We start from the raw sequence: 17,670 nt of genomic DNA on the forward strand, positions 1-17,670 counted from the left end.
CAGTGACCAAAACTTCCATAAGAATAAAGTTTATTATAAAACTTACAATAAAAGGAAGGTAAACAGTACTGGATGCATATAGCTGTAATTTAAACCACAATTGTAGGCAACAGAAAAGAGCCACAAACTAATTTGAATACAATGAAATTTTATGTGTGGGTGTGAAATCATTATTAATAGTGTAACCAAAATATATGCAAGACATTAAAAATAAACAAGGCACCTTAGCAATAACTCTGGCCTTCCATTCACATTTATTTAAAAATATTACAAAGTTTACTGGGCTCTTAGCTAAAAAGAAAATGTAACCACCACAATATTTACTAAGAACAGAACAACACTTTCTGTGAGCTACAGTTTCATCCTGAGGATTCTCCTGGCCTAAATGGCAAGGACTATATAACTAAACACATACAGTTAATTCTTATTCCTCAACTTAAAAGAGGAAATTCCTGAAACAAAAACAAGCTCGTTGGCAATAGATGAGTGACTGACATTCTGTCACCAGACACACTGATGGAGATCAAGTGACCCTGTTATTGTAGTGACTAAGACACAATGGAAGTGAGGACACAAGGCAATCAACTCCAGTCACCTGACAGATGCCGCCATAGCAATGGAGAGCAACGATTGCATAGAAACCCTGCCATCATCGCAAATGCCACTACGGTCAGCATCTCAGTTTCTTCCCTTATTAATCATGAGATAAAAAACAAAGATATTGAGTTGATCAGGCCATTTGTGCTCTCTGAGAACACAGTGCTCCTGAACAAGAGGTAAACAGAGGGTAGGGGGAGGGCTGGATATAAAACACCTGGAAAAATGCACCCCCTCAGCACCTCCCACAGCACTTGAACCTGATCCCTGTCTTGTGTTTCAGCTGTCGGGTTCCTTACAGCAAATCACTTTGGGGCTCAGGCTCCAGCAATTCAAAAATAGAAAGGGAGCACAAACTAGATGTCTAAGGCCTGTTAAGGGCAAAATTTTAAAACCATTCTTATGTTAGTGGGAAAACTACCAATTTTCTAAATAAAACTTCCTTAAATGCCTAATAGGTTAGAGACTGTAGTAGGAATAGTAGTAACCATTAAATTCACATTGCAGAAAAAGAAACAACTCCATTGGCTAACCAAGAATGAAAATGGAGAAAAATGGTAAGAACGATGTCTGACTTAATGTCTGCAGATCCAGCAAGATCCACTCACACCAGATCACTCACTCACTCACTCACTCACTCACTCACTCAGCTTGGGTCTAAGTCCAAGGCTTCTGATCAGCTGGTCACCCTCAGACCTACCGTCTGGAACCTGCTTCCAAGACCAAGTAAGTGCAAGAGCAGTTGATACACATGCAGAAGAGTTGCTCTAGGACTATCCTAGGTGATGCTGTAATCTGAGGCTCTCAAAAATCAGAAAAGGTTTAGGGGAAAAAATGGATGTAGCAATGGACACCCTGAATTCACACGAGGTGACATCACCTGATCCTCCTGTCATTATTGGAAAAACGAAGGAGCCTTGATCAGTGTCACAGACTGGGAAATGATGGGGTGAGGGCTGCAGGCCCTGAGCCCTGGTATCCCAGTGACAAGTGAGACTGTCATGATTGATGGCTCCAGAATTGCATCCAGTTTCAGGGGATAAAAGGCCCTGGTGGGTCCTTCCAGCCTGCCTATGTCCAAGCAGCTCCTATATCCACACCCTGGACTCATCTGTGACATAAGGCATGCTCCTGGTATCACAGGAATCCCTTGGCTGGGAAATGATAAAATTCTCCTTTTCATGTTCTTGTTCCAAATTAGTGATTGCATGAAACTTAATTTCTAAGTGTCTGAAATCCCATCTTTCTTTCATTGACATTATGGGATTCAGTTCTCAGAGTTGAGAGGAGAAACATGGAGTTGTAAAGCCGATTGATTTACATTGCTTTTATTTGGAAATGATATAAAAGATAGTAAAACCAAATACTTTTAACTTGAAATCAGTATATGCCAAGCACTGAACCCATGGTTTTTGAAGTCCATCATAACGCTCCTCTGTGACCATCGAAAACTCAAGGTGGAACAGATATTCCCCCCAGTTTCCTTCTGAGTTATTATTACTATCAAGACATAAGGCCTTATGTAACCCAGGTGGGTCTTGAGCCGTCATCAAAGATGATCTTGAACTTATGACCTCCCTACTTCTTCATCCCAAGTGCTGGGATTACAGGTGTACACAACCACTCTGGTACTTGACTTTAATCAGATCCTTTCAGGTTATGCAACCTTCCCCTGTAACTTTATATTCCAAAACACTGCTGGATGTAAGCACATCTACATGACCAGAAGGGAACACCAGGGTCCAGTTATTCTGAAAGTGGCTTAGGATATTTGATGGTGATGGGAAAACACGAATGCATCTTTTATACATACCAACATTTGTTTCTAATGATAACATTTTTATTACCCTGCTTACAAATAACATTTATTAAGCAATCACTGCCACACATTATTCAATATCGTTTGTATCGATTTATTTAAGCCTTACACTCTAGGGGAGGGGTTCTCAATCTGTGGGTCTCGACCCTCCCAGAGGGGCCCAACAATCCTTTCATAGAATCACATATCAGATACCCTGGATATCATTACAATTCATAACAGAAGCAAAATTACAGTTATGAAGTAGCAATGACAGTAGCTTGATGGTTGGGGGTCAGCACAGCATAAGGAACTATATCAAGGGTCTCAGCATTAGGCAGATTGAGAACCACTGCTCTAAGCAGTCAGTACTGCTGTTTTGTGCTGTGTGTGTGTGTGTGTGTGTGTGTGTGTGTGTGTGTTTGGGAATCAGAATGTTTAAGAAACTGAGCCAAGGTCACCCAGCCATGAGCAGAGGAAACAGGAATCCAGAACTTGGCTCTAAAGCCTAAGCACTCTTTTAAGCATTTCTTGAACAACTCTGGTGATTTCTATCAGGAGCAGCTTACAAAAGGCAGCCACCTCTTTGCTGCTCACCCCTTTGTATTTCTCCTACTTTCCTTGGAGCTCTCTGTGCCTCCCTAGCGTGTTCTTTGGGATTACCCCAGCTCTCCTTTCCAGACACAACCAGGAGTCGTTCTAGCAGACAGTGAAAGCAGAGGCCTGGGGTGGAGCATCCTGGGAAAGCCCTGAGGACCCCCACAAAGGACAACAGTGAAAGTGCTTGGGATGTGAAGCTTCCTGCATGCCCATAAGCACAATCCTTGGCCCTTCCAAGACCGCCATTATTTTCATTTTACACAACTACGGGACTTCCATACATATGTATACAGTAGATTTAAGAAGCTGTTACTGAATCATATTTTATTTGGGAGTTGAGAACTAAAAAGTTTTGCCTACATATTTTCAGGAGAGGAAAAAATATCTTTTATTAACATGCTTTGGGTTGTCTGAAGAGACATGACATGCTGAATTCTTCAGATGCGTACAACAAGGGTTTCAGTTCCAAAGGAGCATAGGTTTTTTCTGACACAATGTGAATGTTGACCTCTGTCAGGTGCTTGGGTTCATCTGTCTGCCAGACCTGTGTGTTCTTCACCCTCTAGCAGAATAGCCTGGAGCAAGCCCTTAACTTTACAGCACAGCTTCTGTCTAAGAGTTCCAATGTTATGAAGAGACTGTCTTCTGGAGGCAGCCAGGAGGAGACTCTATTCCACACTGGGCAGAGCTTGAGCATAGGAGATCTCAAAGCCCACCTACAGAGTGACACACTTTCTTTAATAAGATCACACCTACTCCATAAGGCCACACCTCCTAGTAGTGCCACTCCCTATAGCCAAGCATTGAAGCACATGAATCTACGGGCGCCAAACCTATTCAAACCACCACAGCTTCTCAAAGCTAAGGCTGGTTTTCTGCAGTGGCTGAAATGATCAATGAAGTGAAGGTGGAGCATGTTATGGGGAAGGGCGAGGTGGAGGGGGTGGGAAATGAGATTGAAATGATGTAAGTACAGTGCTCATGTCTAAACGACTCAAAAATAATGTTTAAAACTAAAACAAAAGCAATAAAATGGGAAAATTGCTGATGTAATGTCTGTGAAGGTACTTACCACAGAAATCAGTAGAAGGCCTTAATAAATGGCAGTTTTATTTAATATTATGTCATTGTAAGGGAAGGGCATATAAAAAAGCATATTATTAAGATCTAAGGAGACAAAACCCATAAATTTGTGGCCTGAAGTTTTCCCTGCACTTAAGAAAACTGTTTGCCTATGCTATTTTTGCTGTGAAAATAGGGGTCACCAAATCTTTGACTATTCCAACTTTACATTTTAGTAACCAGATACTTATAAATTTGGCTAAGTAACATATTTCTGTTTGGGTACTACCATTATATACATACTTGCAGTGTAAAAATATTGAAAGAAAATTCCCACAAACTAGCCAGTAGGGAAATACAGACAATCAGATATAAATGGGCTGACATAAAGAATACACTGTTTGCAAAAGCAAAGTCAGAACTCTGGGCTCTATATAATGTCTCTTATGTTAATGGCGTCTGTACAGGTCTTTAATGTCAACCCTTGGGAAGGCCAGCTAGTCTCAAAACAAATACATTATCATTTTCTCCTATTTAAAATATGAAATTTCATTTTCAATATTATCTTTACCTTCTATCTCTGGGTAATAATAACATGGCTAATCTTTTTTTTTTGGGGGGGGGAGGTGGATAGCCAGTGAAGATATACTTTAGAAATGCCCAAGCTAGCAATTAAAATGTATGGTCGCTCAACAATGAATCTGCAACAGCTGAAGCTAAAACAGGAAGTTTTTAGACATGGAGGACTGCCTTTTGCATGAAGCTTCTGGGGTGCAGCTGGCCCAGCATCACTGCCCACAAGGAGGCTGGAAGGCTCATTCTTCCTAAGGATTCAATGGCCAGAACAGGCCACAGTGACTGTCAGAAGTTCAGGTTACAGCAAACTGGCAGTCATTTCCAGAATCCAGCCAAAGCCTCCTTGCACAGTGTAGTGGGCTTCCTAGAACTGATTTTTGTGGCTGAGATCAGCATTAATCAACTCAGAGAAAGCTCAAATCAGCTCGACAGGCATCTCAACCACAGCTAAATAAGCTGTCTAGTTGCACCAAACTTGATGCCCCACCCAAATTCTCCATGTGCCCCTTTCTCCTGCCCTAAAAGCTACAACTGGCCAATCTTTGGGATTCTCACAGGTTGGGAAAGAGACAGAGACAGAGAGAGACAGAGAGAGAGACAGAGAGAGACAGAAAGAGACAGTGAGAGAGAGAATATAAATGCACTATTATTCTTTACCTTAAATATAGAAATATACAAATATTAATTAAAAGCACCTATTATAATTTATCATAATTACCTGAATTCAGTTAGGGGTTGGAGACTTATTTCACTCTAAGTCTCCTGGGGCAGGGTTATATTTGCAGTCTGGACTAGAAAAGGCTGCAGTGAACTGAGAGGCACTATAATTCTGTAGGCTAGGGCCAAAAGGGGGTACTCAGCTGCCTTCCAGAGCTTGACACCCAGTGCCCTCCTTCTGCCAGTCAGCTCTCACCCTCACCATGGCTAAATCATTCCAAAAGAAGCTTCAGGAAGGAGAGAAGAAACACCATCACAGACTATAGTCAGCTCATGTCAGAATACTGTATTAATGGAGAAATAGGCTTTACTAGAGGGATCTAATCAGGCCTGGAAACACCTGGGGTCCATGTTGCTATCACACAGGAGCTGGGGGAAGGCAAGGAACACAGAAGTGAAGAAGCTGAGTGTATCAGCTAAACTCAAGAAACTTGAAGTTGGGACCCCAAGCAACAATACTGGCAAGAATTCCTGCCCACTCAGGCAGCAAAGGCAGGTTTGGGGGAGGGAGGCTGGGAGGGGGGGGAGATGCAGGGCTCCTGGAAATGCCTGAGCTAAAGGTGGGGGGAATGAGGCAGCTGGCACGCTGATGTAGTACTAGCTAGTTAAATGTGACCCTTTCCCCACCAAATAACCTTTGCTTGTATTTCATTGCCTCTGCCCTGTCAATAATTGTTTAACTGCCTTGCTTGCAAAGGCCAGAAGAATGTAATATTTCACAATCTCTAAAAGCTTTGTGCTGAGGCACACACCCTGTTCCAGTGAAAAACCCTTCCAAGTTCTACGGGAAGAGAGAACACTTCTGGAAGGAATTGGCATCTTTCCATTTATGCTGACAGAGAAATACAAACAGTTGGACTGAATTTATTAACAAGCCAGGTGTGGTAGCTCATGACTACAACCCCAGCACTTGGGAGGCAGAGCCAGGTTTGGGAATAGCCTGAGCTACATAGTGAGTCTCAGGGACAGCCTGGCGAGACTGTCTCAACCAACCAAACTGAAACAATATAATTGTACATCTATTTGGGGATGACAATACGCCCCTTAATTAATCCCAGAGATTGTGCTTTGCTGTCAGTACTTCTACAGATTATTTTCAACTACATTAGGTGAAGCATCTGAACAACCTCAAACTGGTTCCTCCAGGTACCTTTCTCAAGGGACCCACGGAGAGAAAATCCAGCTATAGGCAGAAGACACACCTACAAAGGCATTATTCATTTCCTGAGCTAGCCCACTTCCTTCTTCAACATTTCCTTCTCTTGACCAATATGCCTTTTGAAATGAGCAGTAAATTCTTGAAGATGTATTTCTGGGCCCAGGGCTTGGAAACTAGACACATTATGAGACCACGACATTTTAAACATTTTTAACAGTGACACAAAATTATAACTTCTAATGAAGAATCACATCAAGGCTCCCTGTATCACCTACTCAGCAAAGGAATGCAAACCCTTATGAGCCAGACACATGCTCTGAGAAAACAAATGTTATCTGAGAGAGAAAAGTTCATGTTTCCTAACTATATCACCCTGAACATTATGGCAGCTTCCACAAAGGAACAGAAAATGTTTTAAACTTCCACACTTTAGTCAAACTGAAATGATGTTACTGCATTTCTACATTCTAAGTATTACCTTGAATACAATTCTGAGTACTTCATAATTGTGAAAAATGTTATCTTTTCTTAGATATGCAGTTGTGTACTGTGTTGAACAAAGCCGATACAGGAAGCTGTGAGAGAGAAACAGCTAGTGTGAGTCTTCTGTGCTAATCAATATAAAATGTAAACTGAGAGTAATATAGAATCAGTTCTTACCTAAATATAAAGTGCTTTATTTATTAACCAGCAATGAGTGACAGCACAAAAACAGATAATAAAGTCTCTTTAAATGTTTATTTCTGTCAGAAGAGCTGACAATTTTCTGTTGAGAGTTTTGGTCTATTGTTATAATAAGCATTTCCCCCTTGAAAAACCCACTCAAAACATCTCATTCCTTGAGGTAAAGAACTTAAAAAATGATTTTTTTAAAGAAAAAATTATTAAGATTCCTTTAGCTTGATAAATAGAAATAATCTTTTTTTTGTTTATTTTACCCTGGTGAACATATATGTATTTTATACAACAAAGTATCTCTTCAGTTATTGGCAAGCCGCAGGTGAGAATGACCCACGCTCACGCCGACTCATCATAGATCGGAGTGCAACAGTGCTCATACAGATTTTGAAAGGAACAGTTGTCAATACTCTTCTGGCAAAACAACCCAGGTTTTGGAATGGCAAAAGCAAAAGAAGTTTAGGCATCAAAGCAGCTCCGGGAGGAATCAGTCTGAGTCTTCGTCATCGAGGTAGTCCTCGGCATTACTTAACGTTCGAGCCCCATCTAAGGAGAAGACAGGAAGGAAGCAAAACAGAGAAATCACAAACTGTTGAGACTTTTGTTCACCATCAGTGCTTTTGACAACTGAAAACCTGATCTTCCTGACTCAGGGATTATGCTCTCCCTGTGACCCTTCCTGTGGGGAGCCGACAGAAGGCAACTATCATCCTTGCAGCCATCTTGAGTCATATTCCCGGACAAGAGACTTGTTTTCAACAGCCTACAACAGCTGAGCACACTCTGATAACACTTTGTTTTAGATACTCAGGATTTTCCCTTGGGTGTGTGTGACTTAAAGGCGTGACTTGAGAAGTCAGACTTATAAAAGGTGAGAGGCAGACAGAAGAGGGGACTGAGAAACTTGGAACTTGGAGGCACTAGGGACTAGGAACTCGAGACTTGGGACTTGGACTAAGAACAAGAAACTTGGAAAGAGAGAAGAAGAGAGACTTGAGAATAAACGGGACTGAATCACACTCTGTCTGGTCCCCATTCTTCGCGTCCGCCCTCATTCTCTCTCTTGCTGAACCTTGACTCACAGTCCGGAGCAGCAGTATGAGCCGGGACAATTTAGCCCCTAAAGCTTGAGGCAGTGTGGGCTCTGACAATTTAGCCCCCAAAGCTTGGGGCAGTGCAGGCTCTAACAATTTTGGCCCCCAAGCTTTTGGCAGTGCGGGTTCCAACATATGGCAGAGTGGTCACCGACACTTTCCCATCACTGCTTTTCAACCTGGAAAACTTCACTACGAGGGGCTGCTGAGTCATTTGACAGAGTGAGGTGCTTAGTGGAGGGACCACCTGTCCGACCCCAGCACAAAGCCACCAACCACATGCACCATGGCCAACATGGAGTACCAGCAGCCACTCCACATGTCAGTCAGCGCACAGCCTGTGCCTTCCCTGATGGCAGGAGACAGAAAGGTGAGTAATGAGGGAGGGAGAGAGAACACAGATGCTTCAGTTTCATTTCAGGAAAAAGTAAGTTTAAGAAGAAGCAAGAGATTGAAATTTAAAAAATAAATAAATAAAATCAATGAAAAACCTGGACCCCATTAAATGCTAAAGCAATCTTGCACAGGGGTCAAAAGAAAGATAACTAATCTAACTGCTGCCTCTTCAGCTGTCTTCATCAAATTCTTAAAGTAACAAATTTCCTGAGAGGGAAAATACAATTCAAAAGCAAACACTGTTAGAGTTCAATTGATGCAGGGTAGCATGGCACCCAAACTGCGGTCTCTCACTAGCACAGCCCAGACCTCACTGGAAATATGGCATGTTCTGTCTGGGAACATGGAAAGATGGACCTAGAGCCTCTCACTAGCACAGCCCAGACCTCATGGGAAATATGGCATGTTCTGTCTGGGAACATATGGAAAGATGGACCTCACTGGAAATATGACATGTTCTGTCTGGGAACATGGAAAGATGGACCTCACTGGAAATATGACATGTTCTGTCTGGGAACACATGGGAAGATGGACCTAGAGCCCTATCAAGCTAGACAGCTTGCTGGTCAGGACCAAGCACAAGAGACAGAGAATGAGAACCTTCAGCGAGTGCCTAAAAACCCTTACATCTCAGTAGAGTCTCTCTGAAGGCACTAGTCTAGCAACAGGAAGTCAGTGGTAGAGAAAGGAAGTTAGCCCATAGCCTTCCTTCCTGACCCAACTGGACAGCAAGGACTTGGAGGTCAACCTCAAGCAAAAGCCACCTACATGGTAACAAATGGTTTCTACTTTCTGTCCCACACAGTTGCTAATACAGTTTCTCCCAAGTCTGTAGCTGGACAGCACCAGCTAAGCTAAAAAACACTTTGTCATTCCCTCCAGAGCCCACATTAATAAATGAATGTCTTTAGAGAAACACCAGCCCTTCCAATGAGCATTATCCATGGTGAAAACACCAAGCTCCAGGCTGGTTTGCACTGTGTGTGAACTGAAGTGAAAGACAACACAAAAGGGCAGCAGGCTCATGGGCAGGCTTATGATGGGACTTAGCAATGGGCAAGAAGGATAATTTGGGAGGTTCTCTTAAATCCCAAAGACAAGGAGAATACTTACTGTTTTCTCAGGCTAAGGTAGGGGACTAAACTCTGGGTTTGACACAGGCCATGGAATAAAGATGAATGGTTAGGAGAAAGGCACAGTGATAAAGAGAGAGAAAGGTGATGTGAATGTGACAGAGAAGGTAAGGCACGCCCTCACAGGACACACACACAGAGGGCAACAAACAGCCAGCCTCTGAGTAGGAACACATGACTTGTGTTTTAAACCCTGTGGTGGTCTGAATAAGAATAATATCCCCTGACCTCCATATTTCTCCGATGCCCAGCTAATATAACTGTGTGCTTGGTCCCCAGTTGATAGGCTATTTGGAAAGGATTGGATGTGTCCTTCTTGGAAGAAGTGTGTTGCTGGCTGTGGGTATTGAAGTTCCAAAAGCCTATGCTAGGTAGAGTCTGTGTCTTTGTCTGTTTATCTGTCTATTTATCTGTCTTTCTCTTTCTGCTTGCTGCCTACAGAAGAGGACTCAAAGCTCTTGGCTACATCACCAGCACCATGCTTTCCTGCCTATGGCTATGTTCCCTGCCAAAATGATCATGACGATCATGGACCCTTCTGAAACTCTAAGCAAGCCCCCAATTAAATGCTTTCTTTTATAATAGTTTGCCTTTTATAACTCGGTCATGATGTCTCAACAGAACACAGAATAACTAAGAAAATCCCTTTCTTTAGAAACAACCACCATGTATAACCTTCACTTCATTCTTTCAAATTTATTTTCCCACATCTATATTTTAATCTTGAGGAATGTCTACCTTCATTCACAATATTGTGAATAGATTCCACAGTCTTTGGCAAAGCCTGGAAAAACTTCAATTGTGGTTTATTGCTGTATTTAACGGAGCAGCAGGCTCTCGGATGCACAAGGCAATCACAGAGTGGTGAGAATGAACTTGGGTTATATCTACATTTGGCCGCTCACAGAAGCTATGCCGTGGTGCTGGAAAATACCATCATTAGCAAAGAACAAAGGAAATGACTACATGAAAGGCCCTATCTGACTTCAAATTTGTTTGCTTGATGCTATTATTTTACTTTAGATCTGATTTAGATCAATGGCATATATTCAAAATTGAGAATTATTTATCATGTGGGGGGAAAACTAACCTTTTGCAATAAAACCCTGCAAAGTCTTGGACATAAGCACAAGAAGGAGAGTGATTTAAGACGATACCTGTTCCCTGCTTCTTCTTCAGGAGCGATGCACAGGCAGCATTGGTGGCCATGTCAAAGGCCAGCTTCTTCTCATTGTTTCTCAAGTCTGTCCTCGCACCTTCCCAACATAAGAAACAGAACCATGTGTGTCTCTGCAGAATAGCACCCAGCAGCTGATTGTCTGTAACTAGTTTAATCACTTTGGCAAAGCTACCAGAGAACAATTCTGGCCCAGAATGAATGTGGCTGGCATGTTTCATCAGAGAGCCTGCTGCCCCATTAAACCTGTTCTTCCCTTCCAGGCTCCCAGGGACTGCACATGGTGAACCCATTACCATGGGTAATCCTAAAATGAAGGCAGTCACAGCCATAACCCCATGCATTATGTGGGTTCCTTCATTTTCGGATTTACCTCGGGCCTGGAGGAGGCTTTGGGTCTTTAACCAACCATACCCTTTGACTCTCCCTCAGCTCATGAGGGCCATTAAGAAAGACCATTGGGGTGAATGACAAAGGATTAATATTTTATCTGCAGGTGCCTTCATATGCAAATCAGCATATGGCAAAACAATACAACACTCAGGCAACTCATTGTTCCCCAAATCATTGTCCCTGTATGTCCTCTTCCATTCATTTTTCCCTTTTCTTTGTGCTAAAAATTACATCAGAACCCATAGTGATATTTGCACTGTTGAAGAACAAAAAAAATACAGAAGTGTATTCCACAATGCTGTTTTACCCTCCTGAACTAAGTTCTTCCTTCAAAGGCGACCACTCTTAGAGTGAGCCTGAGGTCTTTCTCTTATGTTGTCAGTGATCTGCACACATACATGTACACAATGTCAAACTACCTGTCTCACTCTGCAATTTCATTTTTAAATCACAAATCTATTTGCATGTGTGTAGGCACCTGCAGCATACTGCAGACATAAAGGCCAGAGCTGGTTCTCGTCGCACCATGTGGGTCCCAGGGATGGAACTCAAGTCCTTGGGTCCTCAGGCTGGCAGCAGCACCTTTACCTGCTGTGCCACCTCACCAGCCTTATGACTTCATTTTTAACTTCACAGTATTTAAATGATGGTGCACTGGTTCACAAGTTTACTGGTTCACTAGAAGTGGTACCAAGGGCTATGTCAAAATGTCTGTCAGGAAGGCTCTACAAGCATGTACTGCCTACCACAATGTTTCTACAATTTATGCAGTACTATGGGTGCTTGCAACCACCTTGAAAACAAAACATCAAGTCTGGCTCTGCACCATATGGCTGCCACACCGCCCACACAGTCTTCAGCATCTCCTTCAGACAAAAACAACAACCCTCACAGTAAGTAATCTTTTAGACCAGGGGTTTAGAGCATCCTCACACTTAATCCAAAATCAGCCCTGCTCATAAATTCCACAACACTGCCCCAACTGTTCCTAAAGATAGAATCTATAACTGTGGCTTGGAGAAAGGCTCCACAGCGTTGCCCTCTGGGCCAAGCATCTGAGTGATGCCTGGCCCGCCCTCTGTAAGAATGGTTAATATTTATGGCACAAGCAGGAAAATGGATGGACAATCCCTAAGTTAGTTGTTTGCTGTGAATCGAATGTAAGCAAGAGATGGGCTCAAAGTACCCTTCATTCACACCTCGGCACTGGCTCTGACAGGCAACAGCAGCTACGGCATTTCTCCCTGTCTATTAAGACCCCTAAGCAAGCAGGAGCCTCACCAACTTCACAGCAACCTTCTGAGGACACGGGCCCTAAATCCCTATAGTCCTGCAGTACGTACAGGAAGCTCTTTCTAAATGCAATACATTTGTATGGATAATTTTAACTTTATCAGGATCTTAACTCACAGTAAAAAAGTAGCATAAACTACTATTTCTTGTCAACTGTAACCATGCTGTGCAGTTTTAATGGAAGGAGACTTAGTATTCCTACTATTTCAACTGGTCTACTTCATTAGGAGCCAGTTTTCAAGCCAAGCAAAGACCAGGAAAAGAAGCAGGGAGAGAGGGGATTGGGATAGGGGGTTTCCAGAGGGGAAACTGGAAAAGTTGATAACATTTGAAATGTAAATAAATAAAATATCCAACAAAAAAAAAAAAAGATGCTTACAAAATTTGTTTAAAAAGAAGAAGAAACCAAGAGAGGGCACTTAGAGTTATGTAAAGTGAATAAGTAAACAAACAAAATTAAATATAAAAAAAGAACTTTACCTTTTGCCAGTAGCAACTGGACAATGTCTGCATAACCCTTCCAGGCAGCTGCATGCAGAGCCGTGTCTCCCAGCTTGTTCTATGGTGAAAGGAAGGGAAAATCATGTATTAAAACTACAAAACGGACTGGGTAAAGACAGTAGTATAAGATAATCCGCATAACTCTAAGTTAGGAAAAAAGCTACAGAACCACATGGAATTCCAAGGGAAAGAGGAACTCGGGAGACAAGAGGAGGAGCTGCTCTGGGAGGATGGAGGAGTAGAACCAGCGTGGCAGAGCCAGGCTGAGGCTTGGCCTCCTGCAGAGGGGCACTCCAGCAATAAGCAGGAACTGAAGACTCCTAGAGGCACTACGTAGAAACAGGAGGCCAAATGGATTCGTACCTCATTCGAACCCTAGGGCCAGTTACTGGCATTGCCCCATTAAACAAGAGTAGAATTACCCTGCTGTGAAATCACCAGAGTTCCCAAGCTCATGCATGATGGTGTGCAAAGGTGACCAGAGCCAGTCAGATGAAAAACAGGAGCAGCCAACAGTAAGATCACTCAGTACATCAGCCCTCCTCCCTACCCAGTGAGGACAGCAAAGGGTGGTGCCCTCAGGCAGGGCAGTGCATATCACCCCTGTGGTGCAGCCCCACACTAGGGGGGAGCGCTATTTAGGCTAGCAAACTCAGCAGTTCAGGAGGGGCTTCACCCCTCAGCCATGGGGAGTCTATCAAGGAGCACCTCACTCCCCCACCACGTTCACACAGCTTCCAATCTCACAGACAAATGAACAAACCAAGATGCTATTTGGAAACAACTTAAGTGTCTGAGGAGAGGCCAACTCAAACACAATAGAACGTTCCTAGGGAAGAGAAGCACAGTAAATAGCAGACAACATTTTTAAAAGCAGTAATTAATATATTAGCCATGTCATTGGTTTTACATAATCAAACAAGAAAAGGATGCTATTAAAAGAGTGAAGTAAGAGCTTGTGGTCAACAAAATTCTTAGATAACCCCTAAAATACCTGTTCCCCTTTACCCTCAAAGAGATCCCATATACAACCCTTGTCCTCGAGTGTGAGTTTAGTCAGAGAATATGAAACCCATCACTCCTTTTGGCTGGGGCATGGTGATACACACACCTTTAATCTTTCAAGCTTCCCAAGAACCCAGTTCCCACTAACCCTGGGTTTTACAGTGTGAGATCCTGAGTCGAGACTCTTGTGATATTATGCATAGAATTGCAACTCAACCAATACACACTGATAAACCAGGAATAATTTACTATTTATCAATCAAAAATGAATACAGAGCTCTGGGGGATTTAAAAAAGTATCAAAATAAAGGTGGGGCTGAAGAGGTGGCTCAGTGGTTGGGAGCACACACTGGTTGCTCTTCCAGGGAACTCAGGTGCAATTCCCAGCAACAACATAGAGGCTTATAACTGTCTGCAACTCCAGTCCCTGGGGGGAATCTGATGCCCTCTTCTGGCCTCTATTGGTACTACACACATGTGGTATACAAACATGCAGGCAAAACATCCCATACACATAAAAATAATACTTAAAAAAAAAAAAACTTTTAAAAAGGGAATAATTTTTTAAAAGGTAAAGATGATAAAATCTCTTATAAAAAATAAAATCTGATGTTCAATCTGTAGAATCAAAAGAGCAAAGAAACTGGTTAGAAACAGTAAAAGAAGTAAAACTTTCTCAAGTTAAAAGACTTTATTGTGGTTACTAGGGAAGGACGGCACTAAGGCCCTTCCTTGTGAATTCTTAGAACACCAAAGACAACGAGTCTTAATGAGAAAGAGACAGATCACAACCAAGACTGGAAACTGCCAGGGCTAGATGTGGTGGGAGTTTGTCTCCTAAGGCTCATGTTTTGGGAATCTGGAAGAGACAGGAACCTTTAGCAGATGGGTCCTGGCTGTAATTTGGATTTTAAGTGTCCCCAAAGGTCCCTGGCATGCTGCTATCCAGAGGGAGTTGATGGAACCTTGGGAAGAGAGACAAGTGGGAAGGCCCTGGGGTGTATGCTCAAAGGGGGTGGTGAGGCTCTGCTCACAGGAGACAGATGCAGTGTGCTGACCATGCACCACCATGTGCCCACTCACCTGGGTACTAACCCAAGAGCCATGAGGCCACTTGATCATGGAACAAGACCTCCCAAACTGGGACTGAAGTTTCTTTGTAAGCTGACTATCTCTACCTTGTGTACTTGAACAGCATGTGTGAGGACTTGGCTTCAAACCCCAGTACCACAGCAAGGAAACACAGTAACAACAACAAAACATATGCTTATAGCATCTGAATTAAAATGTTGTATATGCGCACAAGCTGTAGTGTGTTAACAAGAATGAGGTGGCTATGTTAATGTGCACCCCCCACCCCCACAAGCAGCCTCACCTGCTGGTTCAGCTCCACATTTGGCTGAGTAAACAGAACCTCCACAATGTCTGCAATTCAAACAGAAATGGTATTTCTTAAGGAACAGTGAACATTGTAAAAGCAGACATCATAATAGCAAAAGTCAAAGCCTGTCAGGAGAATTTCTAAAAAATTCTTACAAGTTTCTCAAATTTTATCTTCAGGAAAAAAAAAAAAAAAAAACTAAAAGGTAGCTTACAAAAAATTTTAGACCCAAAGATTTATCTCAGTTGATTAAAAAAAAAAAAGTGAACAGTAGAATTTGGACTAGAATAAAATAATTGGAAAAATTCAATCTATTATTACTGATTGCAACAGAATTGCAGGCTTCAATCTGTGTGGTACTTTGGAATTTTGCATTAAACTTAATGCGGGTCCAAAAGCTAGGGGAAGCTACAGGTACCAACTCTGCTTTCCCCCTGTGGCTTGCTATCCCTGTTACTGGTGTGTTCTGGTACCTTCTGAAGCCAGAGAGAGAAAGGGAAGTTTCCAGCCTTTCAGGTCTGCCCAGTGGGGCTCACCACAGTGGGGCTCACCAGACACACCCCACCATCACTGCTCTGCAGTTTCCAAGAACACAGCCTTTGCTGCACTGCCTTTATCATCAAAGAAGGCAGGCTTCCTTAGGTGCAGGGGAATTTGAACAGCACAGAATCATATAACCAGCGAGATTCAGTACCTTTGTGGCCGCCATGGCAGGCCCAGTACAGAGCTGTGCTTCCAGCTTTGTCCAGGCCGTTGACGCCTACTCGGTTGTCCAAGCACTCCCTCAGCCAGCTCAAGTTGCCTGCAAGAATTTTACGTTATAAAAACACACACGCACACAAGGAAAAGGCTTTTCTTTTTCCTTTGTTCTGCTTTTAAATCAATTTCTTCCTTTGTAAGCTCCCATTTGTGATGGATTAATCAGCAAACCTTAAAACAAGACCTGCCCACTAAAGCACTTAGCACAGTGCATTTGCACCCTGGGTCATTGAGAAGCAGCAGTAACATCCATTTTTAATAGGAGTTGCCAAAGATAGGTTTAAAGGTATTTCTGCTTTGAAGAGAAAAAAAAAAAAAGATGTATTAGTCCTTCCTCTCTTTAATCCTGAAAGGCAGGGTGTAACACAAAACCTAACTACAAACAGAAACTTTCCCGACTCATATTTAAAGACATTTTCTGGTCTTGGAAATAAAGACACACTATCTTATACTAAGTAAGCTGCTGAGAGCTACTGCCCTATTCTAAAGTACACCCGCTTAGTTAAAAACTTCAGGCTAATAATATCCTAAGTAGCTCCTTGACAAAGAAGTGTCTTCTATGTCGTTGTCTGAGCCCTTCCTTTCCCCTTGCACGTGCAGCCATAGCACATAATGAAACAGCCTGCCTGCCGAGGCTGCACCAGCACTTCCCACTATTCACGGGAGGGTTTCCTAATACAATTGCCATGAGTGTTTGGGGTTAAGAGGAATTTTACGTAGTGGGGCTTACCTTGACCTTGGACATTGTAGGATGTTTAGCAACAGCCTAGGTCTCTACCGGAAGAACGCCAGTACTATCTTTCCACTTGAGATAGTCAAACTGTGCCCACACATTGCCACATACATGCTCTAGGCTTGTGGGAAGTAAGTGTTACCCACAGGAAGAAAGTCAAGACAACTCCCATCCTTGTTGGGTCAGAGCTTCCCCCAACATCAACACCCTCCTAAGTGCTATGTCCCAGGACACCACTGCCCTCCTGCCCTCCAGGACTCAGAACATTGTATTTTAATGATCTGTCACATCCAACTGCCCTACATGACTCTGGGCTTTAAGAGTCAGATCATGGCCTTCCACCTTCTGTAAGTGATATTATTATAAAATTAAAAATCACTCTTCGCCTTCTAGGGCGAGGGAAGTCAGCACAGAGACTGCTTCTAGGGAAGACAGGGACTTAGAGTGGGAAGGCATGTTAAGAGAACACTCTAAGAACAAAGAGATGCTCTGGATCTTAATCTGGATGTTGGAGCTCTGGTTATCTATGTACCTGTCAAAATTTATCATACCATATAATTAAAACCCAAGCATTTTGCTATAATACCAACCTGTCAGGTAAGATGTGCAAGTGGCATA

At 42.7% G+C, this 17,670-nt stretch overlaps 1 protein-coding gene across 1 annotated transcript in view; it reads right to left on the reverse strand.

Moving 5' to 3' along the window:
- Nucleotides 1-7,228: 7,228 nt before the first annotated feature.
- Ostf1 (osteoclast stimulating factor 1) overlaps nucleotides 7,229-17,670 on the reverse strand; it is a 56,835-nt gene continuing 46,393 nt past the window's right edge. Inside the window, exons 7-11 of the mRNA XM_034490857.2 lie at nucleotides 16,255-16,362; nucleotides 15,555-15,604; nucleotides 13,154-13,232; nucleotides 10,968-11,066; nucleotides 7,229-7,733 (exon numbers count right to left, since the gene is read on the reverse strand). Of these exons, the coding sequence (XP_034346748.2) occupies nucleotides 7,675-7,733; nucleotides 10,968-11,066; nucleotides 13,154-13,232; nucleotides 15,555-15,604; nucleotides 16,255-16,362 (395 nt within the window). The 3' untranslated portion in view covers nucleotides 7,229-7,674. The remainder of the gene's footprint in view (nucleotides 7,734-10,967; nucleotides 11,067-13,153; nucleotides 13,233-15,554; nucleotides 15,605-16,254; nucleotides 16,363-17,670) is intronic.

The sequence above is a fragment of the Arvicanthis niloticus genome, chromosome 1, assembly GCF_011762505.2.
Source record: "Arvicanthis niloticus isolate mArvNil1 chromosome 1, mArvNil1.pat.X, whole genome shotgun sequence".
NCBI classification, from domain to species: domain Eukaryota; kingdom Metazoa; phylum Chordata; class Mammalia; order Rodentia; family Muridae; genus Arvicanthis; species Arvicanthis niloticus.